This window comes from Hemicordylus capensis, chromosome 1 (genome assembly GCF_027244095.1).
Source record: "Hemicordylus capensis ecotype Gifberg chromosome 1, rHemCap1.1.pri, whole genome shotgun sequence".
Classification (NCBI taxonomy): Eukaryota; Metazoa; Chordata; class Lepidosauria; order Squamata; family Cordylidae; genus Hemicordylus; species Hemicordylus capensis.
Window position 1 is genome coordinate 297,296,944 of NC_069657.1, and position 21,377 is coordinate 297,318,320.

Below are 21,377 nucleotides of genomic sequence, written 5' to 3' on the forward strand. Positions count from 1 at the left end.
GGCAGGCAGGTTGGTAGTCCAGCCTCCTTTTCTCTGCTACTGAATGAAGACATCTCTAGTGGATTATCCTTCCCACGTGCTCCAGAGGTAGGACTATGAAAATTAGGTCAAAAGCTTTAAGAGCCTGGGACAGATGATCCCACCCAGTTCTTTCAGTCCTGTGATCCAGCTCCAAAGACAGCTCCTCTGCTTTCCAATTTGAGGCCTTCTCTTTGGCTCACTATAACTCCATCTGTTCTTCCTTCTTAAAATATCTCTTTCCTTTCTGAAGCCCTTCCTCTATATATTAAGAAAAGAAAAGAAAACAGCCAAAACCTCTTTTCTTCTGTCCCCTTCTTTACCTTCCCTTGCTGGCTATGGAGCAATTCTACCCAATCCTCCAGTACCTCCCAAGCTGCGACGGGCCTCTCTGGCCAGGCAAAAAAGAATAACCAAAAAAAGCCGTGAAATGCACAGCACCAAATACATCAGAGCTGATACGAGAGATGTTGGGGGGGGGGGCGGTAGCAGACAGGAGGAGCGAGAGCTTGGCTGGCCAGTCCTTCCGTCTTCTGCATCCACCACTGGGACCGTGACTACAACAACTGCCTTGGAGCCGGCGAGACCTGCGTCTCTCCTGTCTCCTCACATTGACCTCTCTAACTCACCCACCCATCCCACCTCCTAGCAGATTTTCCCAATGAAGTGCCTCCAGCCTGGCAGCATTGGTTTAAAACTATGTTTCCCCCTATCATTTACAATAGGTGGGAGGCATAAATGGAAAAAGGAGGGATACCACATCCTCTTCAGACTCATCTCCGAGCTCCACTCCTTAAAACATCCAAAAAGAAACATAAGCATTCTAAAAAGACTAAGTATTCTGCTAAAGCTAAGAAAAACACTAAAGGCAGTAGCACCCCTCAGGATAATGACCAACCCCATTCTTCTGAGATTTCTGAATATGAGTCACCTGATCCCCATCCTAACAATTCAGATCCTAGGGGGCCAGGTTCTGTTCCATCTATACCTGCTGATACTGCTCTACTAGACCTGGATCAGGATCACACTCCAGTAGAGGACATTTATTTATTCATGCATTCATGCATTCATTCATTCATTCATTCATTCATTCATTCAATTTCTTTACTTCTCTTCCAAAAATGGCTCAGGGCGGTTTACACAGAGAAATAATAAGTAAATAAGATGACTCCCTGTCCCCAAAGGGCTCACAATCGAAAAAGAAACACAAGATAGACATAGACAAGATAGACAAGATAGTCACTGGAGGTACTGTGCTCGGGGTGGATAAGGCCATTAGATCCTGACATAGAGCAGGATTCCAAGGAGGATAGAGAATGGTTTGCTGACCAAAAAGCTGACTCCTATTCTACCTCCCAAAAGCTATTCATACCAGAGGATTTTTCTCCCCTTATGTCAAAGGCTGTTACTACTCTGTTTACAATCCACACCTTCTGAAGAAGCTCTCCCTTCTCCAAAGGGAGGCTCTTGTCTTTTCCAAACTCCAAAACAAGGGACATGCTTATACCATTCCCTGAATGCTTTGTAGATGCAGTTAAACAAGAATGGCAACTATCCGCATCCAATAGGAAGTCCACTACCATAGCTAGTAAATTATATTGTGAGCCTCTTTTGGGGACAGGGATCCATCGTATCGTATTTATTTATCATTTCTCTGTGTAAACTGCCCTGAGCCATTTTTGGAAGGGCGGTATAGAAATTGAATTATTATTATTAATAATAATAATAATAATAATAAATAATTTTCAAAATCAAAACCAGGCAACCACCCCTTTGAGAACTGCCCAATGGAAGCAAGATCAAGAACCTGGAAGAGAAAGAACATTACAAATACTTGGGCATTCTCCAGGCTGATAACATTGCACACACTGAAGTTAAAAGAAAAATTGGCAGAGCTAGAGATGCTAGATCGTAAAACCAGGAAAATCATGACCATCAATCATGCTCTGCACCCGCGGAGTGATGTTGATAGGCTATACCTCCCTCGCAGCTTAGGTGGAAGAGGAATGCTGCAAGTCCATCAAACAGTAGAGGAGGAGAAAAGAGGCCATGAAGAATATGTCAAGGACAGTGAAGAAGATGCACTTCAAATGGTCAATAACGAGAAACTTTTCAACACCAATGAAACCAAGCAGGCCTACAAGAAAGAACAAGTCAAGAACCGAGCAGAAAAATGGGAAAAGAAGCCCCTGCATGGTCAATATTTGCACAATATAAGTGGAAAATCAGACATCACCAAGACCTGGCAATGGCTTAAGAATGGTTGCTTGAAAAAAGAAACAGAGGGCTTAATACTGGCTGCACAAGAACAGGCACTAAGAACAAATGCAGTAAGAGCAAAAGTCAAAAAATCCACAACAAACAGCAAGTGCCGTCTTTGTAAAGAAGCAGACGAAACTGTGGACCACCTAATCAGCTGTTGTAAAAAGATTGCACAGACTGACTACAAACAAAGGCATGACAAGGAAGTAGCAATAATACACTGGAACATCTGCAAAAAATACAAGCTACCTGTAGCCAAGAATTGGTGGGACCATAAAATTGAAAAAGTTGAAGAAAATGAAGATATAAAAATATTATGGGACTTCCGACTACAAACAGACAAACATCTGCCACACAATACACCAGATATAACTGTAGTCGAGAAGAAAGAAAAACAAGTCAAAATAATCGACATAGCAATACCAGGGGATAGCAGAATAGAAGAAAAAGAAATAGAAAAAATCACCAAATACAAAGATCTACAAATTGAAATTGAAAAGCTGTGGCAGAAAAAGACCAAAATAATCGCAGTGGTCATTGGTGCCCTCTGTGCAGTTCCAAAAGACCTTGAAGAGCACCTCAACACCATAGGGGCCACAGAAATCACCATCAGCCAATTACAAAAAGCAGCTTTACTGGGAACAGCCTATATTCTGCGACGATATCTATAACAGCAACAACATTGACAATAAAATTCAGCCATCCCAGGTTCTTGGGAAGGACTCGATGTCTGGATAAAACAAAGCAGTCAATAACACCTGTCTGACTGTGTAAACAAGAAATAATAATAATAATATAACTTACAACAGGAGCCCTCAGATCTCTTTAAGGTACCACCCACTGTAGCTCCTTTGGTAGCCCTCCTTTCTCGATTGGTTCTCCCATGGGATGGGGACAGTTCATTGAAGGACTCCACTGACAAATGCCTTGACTCTGCTCTTAGAAAAGCCCACGAAGCATTATCTCTCTCATTCTGCTGCTGCCTCTTCCATCTTATCCAGAGCATCCATACTGTGGTTGGATGAACTAATACACAATCCTCCCATGGATCCTGCCCATTTCAGACAAACTTTACTAAAACATCAAAAGGCACAGGCATTTATTACTGACACATCACTGGATTCGATAATATTCTCAGCCTACTCCACTGCCGCCTCTGTGTGGACTGGCACAACTTGTGGCTAAAACCTAACAGCAGTACCCTACACTGGGACGAGATTGTTCGGAGACAAAGCCCTCAAGGATATTCTAGTAGACAGTAAGGATAAGAGAGAGGCTCTACCTTCCTTCTGTCCAGATCTGATAAATCCATCAGAGAAAGCATGACACAAATTGGATGTTCGCAGATGTCTAAAGGTCTACATACATGATACTGAACTGCACAGTTCTACAGAGATCCTGTTTGTTTCCTTCCTGCCCTCTTGCATAGGCACTAGTTTCTTCCTCCTCCATAGCCCAGTGGATCAAAGCCTATATTTCACTTGCAAATAAAACACACAACTTTCGCTCCCCCACTAGGATTATGGCACAGTCTATTGGCAGCAGCAACATCAGTGACATTTTCCACCAATGCTCCTCTCCATGAAATCTGTAGGACCGTTACATGGAAATCTTCTTCTGTCTTTACTAAACACTGTAAGATTGACTCCTATCGCTCTAGTCAGGTGCTATTTGGTAGGAGGGTATTGCAAAAGGCACTCCCCTCCTAGTAAGTTCGGACGCTCCCGCCTGCTTTGGTTTGGCTGTGGTATGTCCCACTTGAGATGTCCTCATCCAGCAGCAGAGAAAGAAACGTTGAAGGCTTGAAGGTTTCAATGGAAAGGAGCTTGAAGGCTTCTTGTTGCTGCTGGGTTTGAGGACATCTCGGCCCACCTGGCACACGTTTGGCCTACTTTGGGGAAAGTCCCCCCCCTTTTCTACCTTACTCTGAACTGTTTCTGGATTGGATTATAGCATGGTATCTCTGTTCACATGGTCTTGGATACTGAGAACTAAGTGGGGTCATCCTTCCCAGGATGACCCCAATTAAAGCTTTTGTCCTAATTCTCATCGAGAATTGCCTCTAGAGCATGGGAAGGATAACCCATTAGAGATGTCCTAAAATCCAGTAGTAAGAAGAAACTTTCACTGACGCTCCTTTCTCTCTCCTCCTTTTTTGCAAGCTGTATGAAGAGTGTGAGAAGAGTTGCTGCTTACAAGAATCAGATCGGTCCCAGAGAGCTTATTTTATGTGTCCACTTACTTTTATTTTATTTAAAATATTTATAACCTTTTCCTCTGATACACTAGTGTGTAGGGTGCTCACAAAATTAATAAAATAGATACAATATATAATTAAAAATTGATAAGGTTGAAAGATCAAGCTAAAACTAATTACAAATTAAAAGTTACAGGTTAAAAGTTAAAAAAATATTCCAGGCCGATAAACTCTGTTATCCGGACATTGTTTAGCATTGCCAGCTGGTCTGCCTCTCTGTCTTTCAACAAATGTTTGTACTTTGTCTCCTCTATTTTGGGTGCAGAAAAAAGCACAGAAGTTAGTTGCTGGTGGGGAGAGAGAGTGTACTCCTGAGAAAGACCAGCCACTACAATGCCTGCTGCCTGTTTCCAGCTGGTGTGCCACTGCTTCCTGCAACAGGCAGCAGACATCCAGGATTGCTGGTGGCGGTCTTTCTGGCGGTGCTGGCTGGCTCTCTCACATACTTGCATGTTCATTTTTTCAGAGTGTGTGCATTCAAGAGAGTCAGCCAACAAGTAAGCCAGAGAGATTGCTGCCGCCAGTCCTGGATGTCCATTGCCTGCCACAGCATGCAGTGACATGCCTGCCAGAGGCAAGCAGTGGGCATTGTACTGGCCAGCCTTTCTAACAGTGTGAGTGCTGTTCAAAATAATTTCTCATGCTGCTTTTGGCACTCGTGCCATAGGATGCTGACCTGTGCCCTAAACCTTGCAAAGTCTACTTCTTAAAAATTGAATCTTGATAGCTGTGTTATCAAAAAATACTCAGAGTACCATTAAGGCACATGTAGTGGGATCCCGAGCATGCACTCTTGTTTAAGAAAATAAGTTCCTTTTAGGATCTACCTTGTCTCACATTTTGTGAGAACTCTAGCAACCAAAAGACTCGACTGAGTTCACTGAAAATAGGCCAGTGGTCTGCTAGTGGACTGTGACCTTCTACCTATCCTTGGCATTTATTACAAATACTCTGCTAAGGCTGCAATCCTCATCACACTGACTAGGAAGTTAACCTTAAATTGATTTAGTGGGATTTGCTTCATAGTAATTTTACATTTGTTTTAGATGTTTCGATATTGGTCAAAGGCTGTAATAAAGACTGACTGACTGACTGACTGACTTCTAAGTAAACTTGCTTTAGAATTGGTCTTCAAGTGACTCACATTGAGGTCACCGCCTTCTAAGATGTAGTTATCTCACAAATCATCTTCCTCTGATTAGGTCACATATTCAGTCCCCAGTATCTCCTAATTACAAGCTGAGGTTAGGCCTTAGCTTGGGGCTGTGAAAAGTTGTTAGCAGTCATAGCAAATAGATAGTACTGGACTAGATGGGACTGATAATCCAGCTTAATGCAAAGCATCTCTTCAACAGATTCTTATCTGCCTGTGTACTTGAGTTCTGTTGATTTCAGTGGGACTTGGTCATGACTAACTTGGTAAAAATGTAGTCCATATGGTCCCTCACTTAAGAGTGTGAAGGCAGGACTGGATTGTTTCTATTTAACCTCTTGATAGTTTGAAAATAAGAAATGTTGTAAAAATTTCATTAAATTCCTGTAGGATATAAAACATGGAGTTCCTGTAAATGTTTGATACTGAATGTTAAAACACACAAAGAAGGAGAGGAGATACTTGTTTCATGTAAGCAAAGATCTTTGGAAAGTCCTCAGAGAACAAGCTGAATTATGTTGAGGCAATCAGAGAATGACCTGGAACTAGGAAAGTGTCTCTAAATATGTTCCAATAGTTGCACCTCAGTCACATTTGAAGTCACCTTTGAAATAAAAATGAAGGTTAGAAATAGATAAAATGCAGCAAGCCTTTACTGGAAAGATTGAGTTTTTAAGAATATAAGTAATTCTTATTTGAAAATAGCTTCAGACTGACTTGAGTAAATGAAAATATAAATCTGAATGATTACAAAGGCAAAGATAATTAAATAATTTCCTAGCATACAAGAACAAATATTTATATACCGCATTTATTTATTTATTTATTTACTTACTTATTTACTATACACACACACACACACAGACAGACAGACCGCCCAGTCCACACAACTCAGGGCGGTTACAAACAAGAACAGCATCTGAGATTTTAAAAACAAACAAGCAAACAAAGAATTAAAGGGCAAACACCTGTCTTCAATAAGGGTTTAAAGGCTGAAAGGGAGGAGGCAGACCGAATCTGGGGGGTGGGTGGGGTAGAGAATTCCAAAGTGAAGGGACAGCAACAGAAAGCCTTTCCACAGGCCCTAGTACTATGGACCTCTCTGAGACCAGGGGCCGAAAGAAGGGCAACCTGAGAAGATCTTGCAGGGCGCGGCAGGACTAGCCGGGAGAGGCGGTCCTGCAGGTAAGCAGGTGCTAAGCCCTGAAGGGTTTTAAAGGTGAGAACCAGCTCTTTGAAGTGGACCTGGAAGCAAATAAGTAACCAGTGCAGCAACCGCAAGAGAGGTGTCACACTTTCTTATCTCCTAGTGCCCATAAGCAGGTGGGCTGCCACGTTCTGGACCAACTGAAGCTTCCAGATCACCTTCAAAGGCAACCCTAGGTAGAGCGCATTACAGTAATCCAGACAAGAGATGACGAGGGCATGAGTTACCGTTGCCAGGGCCTGCCGGTCGAGGCAGATGACAAGGGCATGAGTTACCCTTGCCAGGGATGAGATGATGAAGTCATGAGTTACCATTGCCAGGGCCTGCCGCTTTTCAACAAAAAAGTTTCCAAAGTGGTTTACATAGAGAAATAACAAATAAATAAATAAGATTGATCTTATCTCGAAGGGCTCACCATCTAAAAAGAAACAGAAGATAGACACCAGCAACAATCACTGGAGATACTGTGCTGGGGATGGATAGAGCCAGTTACTCTCCCCCTGCTAAATAAAGAGAATCACCACATTAAAAAGGTGCCTCTTTGCCCAGTTAGCAGAGGCAAAGAGATACCCAAATATCTTAGCCCAAATATGAGTTAAGGGCGGAGAGCCAGTCCTGCAATAGCGAGCTTGAATTGTTCCCTTTGCTAAGCAGGGGTCTCCTTGGTTTGCATTTAGATGGGTGACTACATGTGCACACTGTCTGCTCCAAGATATTCCCCTTAGGGGATGGGGCCGTAGCTCAGTGGTAGAGCATCTGTTTGCATGCAGAAGGTCCCAGGTTCAATCCCTGGCAGTATCTCCAGGTTGGGCTGGGAGACTGCTGCCTGAAAACTTGGAGAGCCGCTGCCAGTCAGTGTAAAGAATACTGAGTTAGATGGCCCAATAGTCTGACTCTGTATAATGCACCTTCCTGTGTTCCTATCTTGAGACCAGATGGTGGGATCCTGCTGCCAGAGATCCTCTTAATGTGGCAAATAATAATTAGAAATGGAAGTGTGAAAGCTCTTGTACTTCTATTAATTTTGTAGAAGAGGTGTTAGCTTAGTTTTAGGTGTAACATTTCTCATCCTTTCTTTTGACAAGCTGCATGCCAGAATATTTTATGCAACTATGAAAAATAGAGGAGCCCTGGTGAGCATATGCAAAGTTTCAGAATGAAAATGTAGATGGGGTCAAAGGCAGACTCGTCAGTGAGGTTTTTGTTAGCCACCAAATAAAGTAGTTTTCTGTTTGCCTCAGTAGAAACAACTTTTGCACTGAGATCTTTTCTACAGAAAAAGTTGGAAGAAAAGATGTTGAACTGCAGTAATGCTACTGAGAAAGCAGTGAGAAAGCAGTGTTTACAGATCTGTCAGACTGAAGATGAGTTCATTCTTTGTTGTCCACTTACATGAGGCTGCCTTTGAAGACTGTCTGAAAGTTTTAGCTGGTTCAACTCTCACAAGAGCTTCCTGTTTGGATCATACTGCACCCACCAGTTCTTTTTTTGCCAGCTCCACCATTTACTTTTAAAATGCTAAAAGTTTGAGACCAAAATACCTCAAAGAGCTGCATCTCTCCCTCCACTGGCATGAGTCTGCCTAAAACTTTCATCCCATCTTGGACGACCTTCCTTTGTACTCCACCACTGTCAGGATTATGGCAGATGGTTAGTCATGAGAGAGTCATCTTGGCCATAGCACCCAGGTTCTGGAGTTCCCTCCAAAGGGTGGTACACCACCACCCTCACCTACCTCTAAGCAGGCAGTAAAGACTCTTTTATTCAGGCAGACTTTCCCAAATGCCAACTTTTGATTAGGATTTACTGCTGGTGTTGGCTACTGCTGCAGCTAGCTTGATGTGTGATTTTGCTGATACAATTTTTATGCTGTTCTGTTTTGTAATTGTTATGCTGTGAGTCACCTTGTGCATCTGTGGTAAAAAGATGAGATTTCCATCATCAACAACAACAAATACCCTGCAACATGAATATTATCACATTTCTGCTGCCTGGGGATTCCCAGCATCACAGCTCAATTTCAACAAAATTGGGCCATGACACTCCTCTTATTATTCATTGATCCATTGTGTAGTTAAGCCACCCCCCCAAAAAAAACCCAAAATTTGATGGTACAAAAACATTGCACTTGACAAATGTTTCCAATTTCATGGTAAAATCTGGCACAGTGAACATGGGCATTGTGTTGGGATGAGCAGAAATTTGCAGTTAGGACTGTGCCAAAGGTTGCAGCCAGAGAGCTCATTCGGGCATGGACAGGGGCTTGAACATTCAAAGCAGGGCCCTGGAGAGAGAGAGAGAGAGAGAGAGTGTAGAGTGCCTTCCCCCCACCCCACCCACAAGCGACTCCCTACTTACATCATGGGCTGGTTTTCAAATTCCCTTGGGTATCCAAAGTGGTATGTCAAGCAGCAGGGTGAGAGAACTGCTCATGGTCAAGCTCTTTGGTGCACCTGGAATGAGCCATATGTTCTGGACTGTGGCTTAATGCTGCCATTATTTCATTCCTCTCTTACAGTAGGCAAAATAAGTTTCCAGCAACTTATCCAGTGTATGGCATGTGCGCTGCTCATACCTGGACCAAAATGTTCAGTTGCATTATTCCACCCCGCCATTTTCATAGGCAAAATCAAGTTTTTGTGTTTGTTTTTAAATTCATCTGTTCCATTACTAAAACACCAGTAGACAAATACCTAGTCAGTACCAGACTGAAGACACTGTTGACTGACTTATTTTTCACCTGATATGTAACAGGAAGTGACAGGAAAGGTAGACATTTAATCAGTTGCACTTGTAATGGCAAAACAGACCCAGTAAGCATTTCCTTGGCAGCATTGTGGTTTGATATATTCAGCAAATATTATTTGTACATCTGTCAATAACTATAAGGCAGCCTCCAATAATGAGGACAGCAGGGATTTGTGCCAAAGTTTATTGCTGTGCTTGACACAGAAAGGTCAGCTTTTTGGGAAAAGGCTTGGAAATTTGCATTTCTCAAGAATTTGCTCTCTTTGGAGGTTATCTCTTGGTTCCAGCAGTTTTCTGTGTTTGATAAGCAGCAAAATAGACAGTTTAATTACATAATGGTAGAGGGGAAAATGACATACAACTTAAATTTTTAAATGGCATTGCATTCTGATGATAAGAATGAGGTTTGGACATAATGTCAAACCAGAGGTAAAAGTGCCAGAGGTTTGAGTTAGTAATTGTCCGAATGTGTGAAGCCACAGTTTTGTCACCCAGCTGCGGCTCCATTTTCGCTTCCAAATCCAAATTTCAACCCTCGGTTGGTAGTGAGTTTCACTGCTGAAACCTGAGGTTCGAAGGCACCATTGTGTCGTCTGAATTCTGCTGCCGCTGCTATAACCTGGGTTTTGTGCACAAGCTCCTCCTGCAGCCACAGAGAAGTCAGAGCAGCCCAGAAACGCATCATTTCTAGGGTGGCTGGGCCACTGCTTGGCAACAGGGTGCTGCATCCTTAGATTTCATACATGTAAAGGGACAGAACCATATTGGAGAAAGCCTGCTTTCCTCTACATGTGTTGTACCTTGCACTTCACGGATGTATGTGTGCGGGTGTCCAGAAGAAGTCAACAGCGATCTTCTGGATGTTCCCTCTTGCAGCAAAACTGAGTGTACTCATGCATTCAGGGTGCGGCAGTCCTGGTTCAACCTCTGAAAGATATAAAATTCAGCCATGCGCAGATCAGCAAGTGGGTGCACACACATGCCCATGCCTGAGAGGGAACACCAGTGGACAGGTAACAATTGTCTGCTTTGGCCGCCACAATTGGCAAGTGGGGATCTGTTTCAAAGCATTCTAGATGTACAGTATAGCTTAGCTCCCTTTCTAGGAGGTATTCAAGAGTGGAATGCCTTCCTGCAAAGGAAAACTAACCATGAATGGAATAACCACAATTTGGAGTGGTGCGCAAAATACTCAGATCATCCCTCTCCTTTCCCATTAAAACTCCTTCCCATCATTGTAAATCCAAGATAGAATGGGTGCTTGTGTGCGGGAGGGGTGGGGAGACAAGAAGCAAGAGTGGTATCACCAGTAGGGATGTGCACGGAACTGCGGCGGGGGTGCAGCTTTAAGTGTGGGGGAGGGTGCACTTATCTCTCCTGCTGTTTCCCCCCATCCTCCCCCCCCCCGCCAGCATCCGTTTTATTCCAAACCCATCAGGGCGGCAGTGTACCTCCCTGCTGCCCCATTGCCCGGATATGACCGGAAGTCTCCGATGCGCTGGCGTGTCAGAGACTTCTGGTCATATCCGGGCAATGGGGCAGCAGGGAGGTACGCTGCCGCCCGATGGGCTTGGAATAAAATGGATGCCAGTGGTGGGAGGGGTAAGTGCACCCTCCCCCACTCTTAACGTCAGACCGGTTCGGAGGCCCATAAAGGGCCTCTGAACCACTTCCATACACATCTCTAGTTGAAGTGCGGTATTCCTGTCAAGGTGTGCTATTGTACATGCACTACAGCTCTTTTCTTTTTTTCTTTTTTAGTTAATTTTGGATCCCTCTACAGGAGGGACACCGTTATGAAAGAACATGTGCACACACTGCCCTGATACTGTCGCCCAGAGCAGAACTTATTCTGTGCATGTATGGGGGAAAGTAGAGGGAACGCTCATGTAGTCTATTTTTAACCAGTAAAAGTGGGAAGAACGGGGCCCAATCCTCTCCTCCCAAGGGAGGGAGGGAGAGGGCCTCAGGCCCCTTCCTACCCAACTGGGGAAGACAGTCTGTCTTTCCCCAGGGAGATTAAAAGAGGATCACCAGAAGGGGAACAGAGGGATCCTCACAGCCAGAATTGACAAGCCATTTTCCTGGATTTTCACGTTCAATGCAGCAAGCAGATATCCCCTAGGGAGTGTCCATGCTGGTTGTAGGCTCCCATCCAGTGATGGGATATGAGTTAGCACTGCAATCGCTACCAAGAGGAGTCCCCATGATAGGCCTTTTAAATGCAGCAACTGCAAACCACATGCAGAAATCCGCCTTTCTCTTTGAGTTAGGATGCATAAAATGCAGGTCGTCACTCTTGACCAGTGCTGGCGGCCACATGGGTTTTCCAGGTGCCACCTTTCCAGGCAGGTAACAGTTTACAGAAGCACCAGCTGCAGTTAATTTACATGAGATCCGCCCTAGACTACGGGAGCAACTGCGCAGAAGCGACACTGCATCACTTTTTCCATTGGACCATCCTTTCTCCCTCCCACCTGGCCAACATTCACCACCCCCTTGCCCCAGTTTCCCAGTTGCTGCTCAGCATCACTCCCCCAAGACCCCATCAAAGTCTGGAAATGTACTTTGCCATCCTGGTGTGTCAGTAATTGTGCTTGTGCATGACCGTGTAGTAGTTCAAGAGTTCTTGCAGTGTCAGTGGTGCAAGGAAAGGGTTAAAATGTCTTTGCCCAGCTGAAGGCAAGTGAACAATGCCAAAAAGGCACGATCGCACCAAGCACCCTTCCTCTAACACCACAGCGAAGGGTGGTTTTTTGACTGACCTGCTGAAGCCTTCCCCAGAGTCTGTCGATGCGAGCAGGGCGTTGCTTGCTGGCATGCCGCCTGGGTGGACTAGGAGGGGTCGGGCTTCCTCTGTCCAGAAGCCGGAGGTTGCCAAACTGCAGTTGATGGATCGGCCGATTAACCGCAGCTTTGTTTACCCGAGGTTTGGCTATGTCCGAACAGGGCTCGAGTGTTTATGCAGCACGGAAGAGATGATGTAGAACTGGAAAGCAAATTGTATTTACAAGAGATAAAAAGAAGTTCCCAACAGGAGCTCAAATAGGAGGTTCCCTTTCTTGTTTTGACACAGCTAGAAGCAACTTACCACAAGAGCTGGTCTTGTGGTAGCAAGCATGACTTGTCCCCTTAGCTAAGCAGGGTCTTCATATGTTTGCATATGAAAGGGAGACTAGAAGTGTGAGCACAGTAAGATATTCCCCTCAGGGGATGGAGCCACTCTGGGAAGAGCAGAAGGTTCCAAGTTCCCTCCCTGGCAGCATCTCCAAGATAGGGCTGAGAGAGATTCCTGCCTGCAACCTTGCAGAAGCCGCTGCCAGTCTGAGAAGACAATACTGAGCTAGATAGACCAATGGTCTGACTCAGTATATGGCAGCTTCTTAAGTCCCTATGTACTTTGAGGATAGATCTTGCACAAGGTGGAAACGTTGCTTTCTACAATTCCTTGTGAGTAATTAGATGTTAAATTTCCTAATGGGAGCAGAGTTGAATTATGTCACACATGTACAACAGCTAGGTGTGACACAAATGGTAGCAGTGGATTTGATGAGTTTGTGTTACCATTGCCCAAATGCCATATTTAATCTTTGAAACCAGGGAAGAGATGGTGTAGGATGATATAATCTGACAATAATTTTAATGCTCCTTGCTCTATTTCTGTTTTATTTGTGAAGCTGAAATTTGCAGTTGTGAAGGCAGTTTCTTTCTCTCTCTGAATAATTTGGCTTTTTAAAAAAATTAAGCAGAGTGAAACATTGCTTGGGATCATTGTATCTTACCGCTTCGATTACTACTGTAGAATATAGATTCCTATATTGTGACATAGCTTGTAACATAGCACAGCTTGCCATTTGTGACATATCTTGTAAAATATTTCAGTTGCTGTTTAAACATGTCTTTAATCTGTTGATCTCTCTTTCCTTTTTGTAGATTTTGGACCTGGTGAAGGGTATGCATTACCAGTTGGCTTGTCAGAAATATTTTGCACTGACACATGATGTGAGTACATGTTTAATTTTTCATTTGAAAATAACAAGTCTCTTACCTCTAGAAAGAGTATGGAAACTTGTGTGAAACTTAAGAGAGTGTGTTGTTCACATCCATCATGTACTGCCATCAGTTGTTAATTACGCTGAGTTAATGAGTATATGGCAGATGTCTTTGGTTCTACATTTGAATTATCATTCCACATTTTGCTAATGGTTTAGTGTATATAATCAGCAAAGATGTTATGAGGTTATACAATTTCAGGCTGTACTGTTAGCTTGTGGAGCATTGGTCCAAGCAAACAAAATAAAGTAGGTAAAGCAGTATTTCATGTCTAGTCATGTATGTTTCTTTTTTCAATTTAATCAACATACATAGAAATTAAAAACTCAGAGTTGCATTTTTTAAAAAAATACAGTTTGATTACTTTAGCCTTCGCATTTTACTCTAAGGACAATATTAGATCTTTTGTACTTTAACCCATCTGGTTGAAGTTTTGCTTCTAGTTTGAATAGCTTTACAAATAGTTAAAGAAGGAATACTTCTGGGTGGCAAACAGCATCATAAATGCATTATTTTCTACAAGAGGGAAAAGCTGGATGTATAGTCACCCGTCACCCAAGTGTTGCTCCTGGAATGAGAGAGACATGGCTGTCTGCTGACATGTTAGATGCCTCACTCCTCATTTTCTGGCCTTGAAAGCAGACTAAAAAGTAGCACATGCAAGGCTTAGTCATATTGTGCAACACTTTGCTTAGGTCAAAGGACATGAGGCAGTGGTAGGGGACGAGCAGTTGTTTGCAATGCTAGAATATACTTTCTTTAAGCATATGGAGTGGTTATATATCTGTACAATATATTTCAAAGCTACAGTGTTTGCATATGCATGTTGAGCTTTACCTTTTAATTTACATACATTAGCTCACATATTAGCTGAGTTTATGATTTTGTGTGCGCGCGTTGGTTGGTTTTTTGAAACTGCACTTCAAAAATGTCAGTCTTTCTTTCTTTTTGGTATGACCAGAGTTGAGCTTTGACCCTCAGGCCTCCTGATTTCTTTTAGCTCTGCTGCTCAGGCCAACAGTAACTTTTTCTCTTATTTACAATTCAGCAACTAGAAACCAGCTTCACACAAAGGTCACCAAATGCTAAACAAACTCGTCAGAAGTATTGCAATTCTGTTGATGTTGGAATCCAGAGTAGCATTTACATATTGTCAGTGTAATATGACTGAAACTGTAGTACAAAATGCAGCCGGTTATTTCCATTTCATCAAGTATCTGCCCAGCTGGAGATGGGGCTGTAGTTTTAGTGGAGGAGCACATGATTTGTATACAGAAGGTGTCAGGTTGTTTCCCAGCACCTTCAAGAGAAGACTCCTGTCCAGGATTGGGGAGAGCTGCCGCCAGTCACTGTAGACAATGTGAAGCTAGATGGACCAGTGGTCTGACTTGGAATAAGACAGTTCTTATTTACTCAGTTTACCTGCTGGCATTCTAAACCGGGTTGTGCAGCATCCTGTGCTTAGCAAATGGGATAGATCTGTCAATCTAATAAAACAAAGGCTTACATCTGTGCCAATAAATCCATTTTGAATCATTTAAATAGCTTATGGACTGGTGCTCTATAGGGCTCTTGGTAGTCTTGGCCTGCAGCACCATCATTCTTGTGTAGTACCTATGCCAAGGTGTAGGAAGAGGGGCCAGCACCAATGCAGTTAGTGCCAGTGGCTATTGATGTATTGCCAGTGTGGCTCAGGTGCATTGCAACGCCACAGTCTGACTGACAGAAGGTGAGCACAGAGGCTCACCATTTACTTGCAGATCTGATCCTCAAGCTGTGGATGGAGAATTCTTGAATGTTCTCTCATCAAGGAGTGTGAACTTTGGGGGGCAAATATGATTTGTGTAATGGCAGTTTCTGTAGTTACTTCAAGTTACAGCACCTGCCCTCATGGAAAGTGCCTCACCCAATTTTGGTAGAATTCTCCCACATCCTATTCCATTCCCTTCCAGAAGATCCCCCAACTCTTGTTTGTTTGTTTGGTTTGATTTGATTTGTATACTGCCCTTCCAAAATGGCTCAGGGCGGTTTACAATTAAAAACAAACCACTAAAACAATGAAGAGCTAAAACAAAAATTAAAAACAATATAACAACAGTTAACAATTTAAAAACATTTTAAAACAAGAATTAAACAATTGCAGTAATTAAAACCCCCAAAACTGGGTTAAAATATTAAAACCGATTTTAAAACCTTGGAAAGCCAGGCCAAACAAATATGTTGTAAGGGCTCTTCTGAAGGCTAATAGAGAATTCAAATTACAGATTTCTGCAGGGAGTGCATTCCACAGTCCTGGAGCAGCTATAGAGAAGGCCTGTCTCTGAGTCACCACCAGACAAGCTGGTGGTAACTGGAGACGAACCTCCTCAGATGACCTTAATATGCGGTGGGGATCACACAGAAGAAGGCACTCTCTGAGGTAACTCGGGCCTAAGCCGTTCAGGGCTTTAAAGGTAATAACCAGCACTTTATATTTTGCCCAGAAACATATCGGCAGCCGGTGCAATTGTTTCAAAATAGGCGTAATATATTCTCTTCGGGTTACCCCAGAGACCAATCTGGCCGACTCATTCTGAACTAACTGAAGTTTCCGAACTACGTACAAAGGCAGCCCCACGTAGAGCACATTGCAATAGTCAAGCTGGGAGGTTACCAGCTGGTGCACCACTGTTTTGAGGTCATCCTCTTCAAGGAACGGGCGCAGCTGTCGAATCAGGCAAAGCTGATAGAAAGCACTCCTGGCCATGGCCTCCACCTGAGATACCAGGGTGAGGCCTGGGTCCAGGAGTACTCCCAAGCTACACACCTGCTCCTTCTGGGGGAGTGTAACCCCATCCAGCACAGGAAGATCTAACTCACCCCTCAGATTCTAAGCCCCCATAATGAGCACCTCCGTCTTGCTTGGATTCAGATTCAATTTGTTCTCCCTCATCCAGCCCATTACTAGCCCATTACCAGTAGGCAGGCATTTAGAGAATGAGTGCCATTTCCTGAAGAAGAAAGGGAGAAGTAGATTTGGGTGCCATCAGCATACTGATAACACCCAGCACCAAATCTCCTGATGACCTCACCCAGCGGGTTCATGTAGATATTGAAAAGCATTGGTGACAGAATGGAGCCCTGAGGGACTCCATATAACAGCTCCTGCTTTGAGGAGGAACTGTCACCAAGCTCCACCATCTGGGATCTACCTGAGAGATAGGAACGGAACCACTGCAAAGCAGTGCCTCCTATTCCCAACTCCCCCAGGTGATCCAGAAGGATACCATGGTTGATGGTATCGAACACCACCGAGAGATCCAAGAGGACCAACAGAGTCACGCTCCCTCTGTCGATTCCCCGGTAAAGGTCATCCATCAGGCCGACCAAGGCTGTCTCAACTCCATAGCCTGTTCTAAAGCCAGTTTGAGATAATCAGTTTCCTCCAAAACCGCCTGGAGCTGGTTAGCCACCACCCTCTCGATTACCTTGCCCAACCAGGGAGATTGGAGATTGGCCTATAACTATCCATCGCTGAGTGATCCAGGGAAGGCTTCTTGGGAGAAGCTTTTTGGAAGCCCCAGGATGGGATGGAAATTTCATTTGCTTGACCTTCCTTCTGCTCGCTCAAGGTCCACATGTGCTACCTGTTGATTTTTAGCTCTTTCCCCCACCCTTTCTTCCTCCTGCCATCACTCTCTTGATATTGTGCTTTAATTAATGAGCATTTGGGGGTCATAACTTTGTTTTGAGATCACCTTGGCCTCATTTGTTTGTGGCTTTGCATGTTGACTTCTGCTGTGAGCAATTCATATACATATGGAGGGGGTGGGAATCAAACATCTTTAAAAGTGTGAAGTAAAAAGCATTAAAAGGGAAAAATTATGTTTTCCCATATGGTGGGAGATAGTCTCTGCATACTACTATTTTACATGGGAACATATTGAGAAATTGGGAGTGGTGATGCCATAGTGAGCTTCAAGTTTTATTTACATGTAATCAAATTAAGTTCTGGTGTCATAATATTAACTTGACCCAAAAGCCCTGAGAACAAGAGTGTGAACGAAAACACTTGAGTTAATTTTTATTTTGGCCATAGGCCATAACAATGAAGCATCATAACAAATGTGATAAAAACAATGGTATTATGACAGAATCAACACAAGGCATAATCACATTTACGGTTTAATACATAGTTGTTGAAAAAACATGTTTGGCATTGCAACTGCCATGGCAAAATTAACTCCTTTCAATGTGACACCTTATAATTGTTAATGATTAGTCCAGTTTTTGCATCTATAAATAATGAGTCGAATTCAGACATAATGAGAATCATGGTTTCTTAGCATGAGGATGAGTCAAGGGAGACCTGCACATTTATATCCTTCTTCCGTTTTGTGCATGAAAGGGGGAGAGTGAAAGCTTCTGCTTTCAATTTGAAGCAGACCACCATTCTGCATAAAATACAAACTTGGAACTATGGTTTATTCAAACAACAGTTAAATAACAAACCAAGATCTAAAGTCATAGTCTCATCCTGGTTTCTTTTACCTAGTGGTGGTTTTGAATAAGCCATATTTCCCTGTCTTTATACATAATGTCAAAGTTACTTACTTCAAAAGGGAAACTTTATTTATTCAGTTTTATGTTTGAATAATTTTTTTACACAGGAGAAGGAGAGGGGAGAACCCACAAGTCCACGGCTCTCCCAGGCTTTTTCTCATAGTACTGAACTCTGCCATGGTCTCATTCTTCCAATAAGAAATGGAATTTCCACCTGGAATCATTGGAAATAGGCCGGAGAGAGGAATGTGTCTCCTTTTAAAAATTTTGCTGCAAAATCACTGATATAAAAAGTTAAATAGAAAATGGTCAAGAAAGCAGCCAGCGTGGTGTAGTGGTTAGAGTGCTGGACTAGGACCGGGGAGACTTGAGTTCAAATCCCCATTCAGCCATGAAACTAGCTGGGTGACTCTGGGCCAGTCACTTCTCTCTCAGCCTTACCTACTTCACAGGGTTGTTGTGAGGAGAAACCTAAGTATGTAGTACACCGCTCTGGGCTCCTTGGAGGAAGAGCGGGATAAAAATTCTAATAATAATAATAATAATACTTCTAACCTCTTGTAAGGTGGAATTTTGTTAAGTGTTCATGATTGATTGGCTTCAGGAGAGCCCTATCAGTTTGGCCTGGCTTTCCAGGGTTTTAAAACTGTTTTTAAACCATAATGGTTTGGCCTGGTTTTCCAGGGTTTTAAAAACTGTTTTAATAATGGTTTTATGTTGTTTTTACAGTTTTTGATATTAATAGTTAATGGATTTTAGTTTTGTTTTTTAATGTAAACTGCCCTGAGCCATTTTTGGAAGGGCGGTACAGAAATTTAATAATAATAATTATGATGATGATCTGATTCCATCTATTTCAGATTATAGGATTTATAAATAGCAATCAATATTAGTTGATGAAAATTGTTTCTGCCTGTCTAAGGCTGCTTGGAGATATACAAATGCAATAAGTAATGTAGATTTGTTGGTGTTGACATGTTTGAATTTCATGTGTGCCAAAAGAGAACAAAGATTTTTAGGAGCATAGGAAGCTGCTGTTAACTGAGTCAAACCACTGGTCCATCTAACTCAGTATGGTCTACTCTGACTTGCAGAAGCTCTCCAAGGTTTCAGGCAGGAGTCTTTCCCAGCCCTGCCTGGAGATGCCAGGGACCTTCTGCATGCAAAGTAGATGCTTTATATGTGAGCTTCAGCCCCATCCACATGCTTGTTCATCAATTTAAAAAATATATAATCCCAAATACTATTTAATAATATTTTACTATTTTAAATACTATTTGGTATTTAAAATTTATTATTATTATTATTATTCACACTTTATATCCCGCTCTTCCTCCAAGGAGCCCAGAGCGGTGTACTACATACTTGGGTTTCTCTTTCACAACAACCCTGTGAAGTAGGTTAGGCTGAGAGAGAAGTGACTGGCCCAGAGTCACCCAGCTAGTTTCATGGCTGAATGGGGATTTGAACTCGGGTCTCCCCGGTCCTAGTCCAGCACTCTAACCACTACACCACGCTGGCTCTCAATTTAAGAAAAGAAAATTTAATTACCAAATACTATTTTAAATAATATTTAAAAGTTAAATACTTTTAAATATTATATTTTAGTGACACCCCAGCCCCAGAATTATCATACTTCAAGGTTTTGGCCTCAATGGTGTCATTTAAATGTCATTTAGTGTCATTTGATAAATTTGATAAATAAATAAATTTATCAATGCTGGTGTGGGTCAATATTTCTCTCAGGCAGGGGCAGAGCCACCATTGGGCGAATGGGTTCAAGCACGTGGGGGTATTATTTCTCTCCGAAATGGGGCTGTGCAGCACCATTTGGGACCGAAATTGCTTTTAAAGGCAGGGAGAGCCGCTCCTGGCCTCGTGCAGCTGGGCCGATCTCCCAAACAGGGCTGCCCGGCCTGTTTGGGAGGGAGATCGGCCTGCGCTGCATTAGGGATGTGCACGTCCGGACCGGCACCGAAGGGGAAAGGCCGGGTAGACCGGGCCTCCGATCGCCGGAGGCCTGGTCTACCCGCCGGGAAAAGGCCGGGTAGACCGGGCCTCCGATCGCCGGACCGGTTCGGACTCACCCCTACGCTGCATTGGCAGCGTGGTCGGAATGGCTCTCTCTGCCTTTCAAGGCAGGGAGAGTCGCTCCAGCCCGTGCTGCCCAACGCAGCGTGGACTGATTTCCCTTGCAAACGGGGCCCCGTTTGGGAGGGAGACCATGCCCTTGTGCCTGACTTCAGATGTGGGGGCAGGGGCGTAGCTATAATTGAACGAAAGCGTTCAAAGAACACGGGCCCCCAGCTCCTGAGGGCCCTCCAGCTACATCCCTCCCTATTTTCTTCATTGTCTCCCTCACTCTGGGGGGCCGCCCGAGAGAGGGATGAACACAGGCCCCCTCTCCCCTAGCTACGCCCCTGTGTGGGGGCGTGGTTAGCCAGCCCCCTGCATCTGATGTCAGGCGCAGGGGGCGGGGCCAGGAGGCCGCCACGGCAGCCGAACACAGGCTGCCGCCAGTGTTCCTTTACTTCTGCTTTCAGGATCCTCTGTCTTGCCCTCCAAGTGCCCCATATGTTCTGACTCCACCATCCACTCGCCAAGGCTCTATCCCAAAGACTGAGATACCCATCCTGAAGTAATATGCCTGGTTCATATGGATGAAATATCTTTCACAAAAACTAGTTTTAGAAAGAAGGCATGAAGCAGTTTTCAAACACTTTAAAAAACAACAACACTTATCCTCTCTTAGGATAGCACAGAGCGGAGTTAATTGTCCTTAGTGCCTACTAGTAAAAGGGCTTGCAGTTTGGAAACATTCCTCTTGTACGACAAAATGACCATGCACTCTCCCTTTGCTCATTGCTAGTTAATATCCAGAGGAGTTTCTGTTTAGAACACTGTATTTATATTTCCAGCACTTACTTTTATAATTCCTAAGCAATTTTTGTGGAAATCCAACGTGGATTTGGAATGCAGCGAACTGAAAAAATATAGCTTTTGTTGTTGCTGCTTTGTAATTCTGTGGAAGTCCATAGTTTCTGTCTCAAGCAGTACCCGAGAAAAGTGCCAAACTTTAGCAGACTTCATCATTCCCCTTGCATTTCCAGTGGGAGAGTTTCCCCCCAACAACCTGA

At 43.5% G+C, this 21,377-nt stretch overlaps 1 protein-coding gene across 2 annotated transcripts in view; it reads left to right on the forward strand.

Moving 5' to 3' along the window:
* The window catches only part of PRIM2 (DNA primase subunit 2), a 138,704-nt gene that overhangs the window by 113,647 nt on the left and 3,680 nt on the right, over nucleotides 1-21,377 (forward strand). For both annotated transcript variants that reach the window (XM_053286498.1, XM_053286499.1), the window contains one exon: nucleotides 13,579-13,647. In XM_053286498.1, coding sequence (XP_053142473.1) covers nucleotides 13,579-13,647 — 69 coding nt within the window. The remainder of the gene's footprint in view (nucleotides 1-13,578; nucleotides 13,648-21,377) is intronic.